The sequence below is a fragment of the Papaver somniferum genome, chromosome 1 (genome assembly GCF_003573695.1).
Source record: "Papaver somniferum cultivar HN1 chromosome 1, ASM357369v1, whole genome shotgun sequence".
In the NCBI taxonomy this organism is placed as follows: domain Eukaryota; kingdom Viridiplantae; phylum Streptophyta; class Magnoliopsida; order Ranunculales; family Papaveraceae; genus Papaver; species Papaver somniferum.
The window spans coordinates 58,812,857-58,817,953 of record NC_039358.1 but is presented as its reverse complement, the minus strand read 5'-3'; the positions used below and the strand labels follow the sequence as shown (position 1 = coordinate 58,817,953).

General features: G+C 40.2%; 1 protein-coding gene and 1 pseudogene across 1 annotated transcript; both read left to right on the top strand.

The window, feature by feature from the left end:
* Positions 1–514: 514 nt before the first annotated feature.
* Positions 515–2,158, top strand: LOC113317407 (aureusidin synthase-like). Its single transcript, XM_026565554.1, has one exon. It carries the CDS (start codon positions 515–517, stop codon positions 2,156–2,158), a length of 1,644 nt encoding a protein of 547 aa, XP_026421339.1.
* A 1,020-nt stretch (positions 2,159–3,178) lies between these two features.
* On the top strand, positions 3,179–4,838 carry LOC113317327 (annotated as a pseudogene).
* Positions 4,839–5,097: the final 259 nt, after the last annotated feature.

Below are 5,097 nucleotides of genomic sequence, written 5' to 3'. Positions count from 1 at the left end.
GAACCATTTCTTTATAAGCATTTTAATAAGAAATTAGAAAATGTCTGCCATGAATTTTATGACTTCGTTGGAGATCTCCCTGTTTTTGTCCGGCGTTTCATGTCTAAAATCTAGTAATGGAGATGCATTTCGTTGCACTTAGTTAGAAATTTCTTCTTCATAATGTGAAAATGAGAGTTGTTCATAGAATCTTTCATCTGTTCAGTGTGATTTTAGTAATTAACTTCGAGGGTTTGGGTTTATCCCCATTAGTCAACACTTTTTGACCCCTGTCAAGGCTAATGAGGGGTTTCTTGAGCAGCTATCAATCCAGCTCTAGAGTCCAGGCTGATCAAAAGAGAAAAATAAAGAGGATGAACATAGTCAATTAGTTTAACAACAATCCCTCTTCATGAAATGCCTAAAATTTTGATCTGTGAAGTAATGAACTCAATTTTTCATTCATCATTGAACCTATGTTAATTAGATGACCAATGTATTTTTGTGTTTGTCTGGATGTATTTATTACAGGGATATGAAAAGCATGATCTTAGGCGTAATAGATGAAAGCTGGTTTCATGGGAATAGCCACGTTGTAGTAAATACCGAGGATAAGAAGCGTAGTCATGTTGTGTTGAGTCCCAACCTAACAACTTGTCATCCATCATTCTCGGACGACAATAAACCTGTCTACTGTTGTCCTCCTAAACATGAGTCTGAAGAGCCCATCATAGATTTTCAGTTCCCTGACCCGTCAACTCAACCAATTCGTGTACGAAGACCTGCACATGTCATGGACAAAGACAAAGATTTTGTTGCCAAGTACAACAAAGCTATAGCCATCATGAAATCACTTCCTTATGATGATCCTCGTAGTTTCAGGCGCCAAGCTGATATTCATTGCATATTTTGCACAGGAGCTTATAACCAACAACATTCAAATTCCCTTATGAAAATCCATAGATCTTGGATGTTCTTTCCATGGCACCGTATGATGATATACTTTCATGAAAGAATTCTTGGAAGCCTTATAGGAGACGATACTTTTGCACTGCCATTTTGGAATTGGGACTCACCAGAGGGAATGCACGTCCCTGACATGTTCCTCAATGGGTCATTTGTTGATACAGAACGTGACAGCTCTCACCTTCCTCCTCAAGTGGTCGATGTTAACTTTGACGAGCAGGAAAGAGGGTTAGGACACGAGGAGCAGAAAGCATACAATGTTGGTTTCATGTACACTCAAATGATTTCCGCTGCAAAAAAGCCAGAGCTCTTCATGGGTTTTCCGTATAAAGCCGGTGGAGATGGGTATTGCAACGCCCCAGGGACAGTAGAGGATGCACCTCACAACACATTACATTATTGGACGGGCAGCAACTTAAATCCTGAAAGGGAGAATATGGGAGCATTTTACTCTGCTGCTCGTGATCCAATCTTCTATTCACATCATTCTAACATCGACCGCCTTTGGGAGGTCTGGAGGGAGCTTAGATCCTCAAACAATGTTCCTGAAGACTCTGATTGGTTAGACACTCATTTCTTCTTCCACAATGAAAAGTCACAACTTGTTAGGGTCAAAACCAGAGATGTTCTTGATGTTACTAAACTAAGGTACACCTTTGATTGGGTTGAAAATCCTTGGATTAATGCACGACCAAAGCCTTCTGTTCCTCCTCATATGGCACGGCAGATGTTGAGAATGAGAAACAGCAATAATCATAGTGGTGGTTTACTCCTGACAACATCTGACTTTGGCTCCATGGGTCGAATTCTGGACACCATCATAAGAGTTCAAGTTCAAAGGCCTAGAACCCATAGAACGAAAATAGAGATTGAATACGAAGAAGAAATTCTAGTTGTGTATGGGATTGATGTCAAGAATGATGTTTATGCTAAGTTTGACGTGTACATAAACGCAGTTGATGAGAATATAATCAGTCCTACAACAAGTGAATTTGCAGGAACTTTTGTTAATATGCGCAGAGGTGTTAATGTGGTCATGAACAAGGACGATATAGCTGTTGACAAGAAGAGCCATATTAAGTTAGGGATATCTGAGCTGTTAGAAGACTTAGAGGCAGATGAAGATGATAGTATTTGGGTATCCTTGGTGCCAAAAGGTAACACCGGTATGAGTATCTCCATTGATGGGATTCGGATTGAGTACCTTAGATGATCGGTTCTTTTTCATTTTTGTCCGGCTAAATTAATTTGCTCCATCTATTTTTGTCTTGCTAGTTTTGTGTCTCGTCTCATCAAACACATCAAATTAGTACCTGCATAGTTACTAATAAACCAGATGCAATAGATAGATACTACACATATGCAACTGTAAACTCATATGAAGTAATTCAAATGTTGTTGGAATAGCTGTTCAGAATCGGACATATTGAATTTTTTTCAACATTGATTACAGCAGAATTTAAACTATAAGCATGTGGAATGCCATTTTCTTCTACCAGATTCTGATGTGATATTGGTTTGCTGTATTGGATCTCCAAGGGGGAATCCATTTGCTTTTCTGGTCAGAAATTTATCTGGCGATTTCATTTTTTGGTGAAAGTGGTGTGGTCTAGGCATTGCGCCTAACTTCGTTGCTGAAGTGATAGCAGTCATCAAGGCTTTTGAATGAGCAGTGGCTAATAGACATGTCATGGTTTGGTGCTGTCTGATTCTCAGTCTGTTGTAAATCCTTTTCTTAGGTGGTGCTTGCTCAATTACAGTTCATCAAGTTCAGGCATGGGTATAGAGAGATCAATATCTCGGCTGACACCCTAGCAAAGAAATGTGTCATTCTTCGGAGAGGTATTTGAGGATAGACCTTCTTTCTTTTTCTGGCTGAATTGGCCACATGAGAGGAAACTTCACATTTTGTTCAAGTGTCAGATTCTCTTTGTGAAATGAATGATGTTCTGCAAAGATGATGCCGCAACAACTGGATACTTTGCAACTTTTAAGGCAAAAATGCTAGAATTTAATTTAAGATTCTTTTTGAGCTATGATTTCCTCTTAATTACGAAATTAAATACAGATTCATGTATTCAATACAAAAATGGTGAAAAAGAACCAGAAAATTATCTGGAAAACACTTTATCACTTTCTTTTACTTATTGTCCGTCTTCTTCATACATTCAAACATTCAACAGAGAGGTGTTTGCCTCTTTTTTTTTTATCATCAAGTAAACTGGTAAAAATCATGAAGGAACCCAAAAAATGGGTGTGCACTGCTCTTTTGGTATTCACGGTGGTCTTCTTATTTTCTTCTTCACTCCTGTTCGTGAAAGAAAAGAACGATCCGAATCAACCCCGCCGTTCTCTAAAGCCTAGTCATGTTGTGTTGAGTCCCAACCTAACATCTTGTCATCCATCGTATACGGAGAAACACAACGCGTCAAGTGCTGCCCTCCTAAACGCCTGTCTGAAGAGCCCATCATTGATTTTCAGTTCCCTGATCCGTCAACTCAACCAATTCGTGTTCGACGACCTGCACATGTCATGAGCCAAGACATAGATTTTGTTGCCAAGTACAACAAAGCTATAGACATCATGAAATCACTTCCTTAGGACGATCCACGTAACTTCATGCGCCAAGCTAATATTCATTGCACATTTTGCACAAGAGCTTATAATCAACAACACTCAAATACCCTTATGAATGTTCACATGTCGTGGATGTTCTTTCCGTGGCACCGCATGATGATATACTTCCATGAAAGAATACTTGGAGACCTTATTGGAGACGACACATTTGCTCTGCCATTTTGGAATTGGGACTCACCGGTGGGAATGCACGTTCCTGACATGTTCCTCAATGGGTCATTAGCTGATACAGAACGTGACATCTCTCACCTTCCTCTTCAAGTGGTCGATCTTAACTATGACGAGAAGGAAAGAGGGTTAGGACATGAGGAGCAGAAAGCATACAATGTTGGTTTCATGTACACTCAAATGATTTCCGCGGCGAAAAAGCCAGAGCTCTTCATGGGTTGCCCTTTAAAAGCCGGCAGATTTGGGCATTGCAAGGCCGGGGGGACTTTAGAGACTGCACCTCACAACACATTACATTATTGGACGGGTAGCAACTTACGACATGAAAGGGAGGACATGGGAGCATTATACACAGCTGCTCGCGATCCCATTTTCTATTCACATCACACTAACATCGACCGCCTTTGGGAGGTATGGAGGAAACTTAACTCTAAAAACACTAGTCCTGAGGTTGAGGACCCTGATTGGTTAGACACCGAATTCTCCTTCCACAGCGAAAAGTCACATCTTGACATTACGAAGCTAAGGTGCACCTTTGAAGAGGTTATAAATCCTTGGAGTCATATTAATGCACGACCTAAGCCGGCTGTTCCTCCACATATGGCAAAACAGATGTTGAAAATGAGAAATCATGATAATGGTGGGTTACTATTGACAACATCCGACTTTGGCCGCACTGGTCGAATTCTGGATACTGTCATTGGAGTTCAGGTTCATAGGCCTAGAACCAATAGAACGAAGAATGAGATAGAATACGAAGAAGAAGTTCTAGTTGTGTATGGGATTGATGTCAAGACTGATGTTTATGCTAAATTTGACGTGTACATAAACGCGGTTGATGAGAATATTATCAGTCCAACAACAAGGGAATTTGCAGGAACTTTTGTTCACATGCGCAAAGGTCTTAAGGTGATGATGAACGAGGACGATGTAGCTGTGGATCACATGAAGAGCAATCGGGGATTTCGGAGCTGTTAGAAGACTTAGAGGCAGATGGCGATGAGAGTATTTGGGTGTCCTTGGTGCCCCAAGGTGACTCTGCTGTGAATATCTCCGTTGATGGGATTCGGATTGAGTACCTTAGATGAGCGGTTCTCCTCCATTTTTGCCCCGCTAAATGAATTTGTTCCTAGCTACTACATATGGCATGAATGGGGAATTCATTCTTGAGTCAACGAAAGTCAAACGAATAATGGCCTGATTAATCCTGCAAAATGATGCATCCTTAACCTACTAACGAGACTTTCCTTAAGTAGGTAAAGAATATCTTTTTTCTTACAATAATGGTCAACTTTTTGCACCAAGAAAATGTTAGAATTAATGGAATTTGAGATTACGTAATTAAAT

Bases quoted from the DNA above. Each gene is read 5' to 3' on its own strand.
- LOC113317407 (XM_026565554.1), top strand. From the start codon at position 515: ATGAAAAGCATGATCTTAGGCGTAATAGATGAAAGCTGGTTTCATGGG.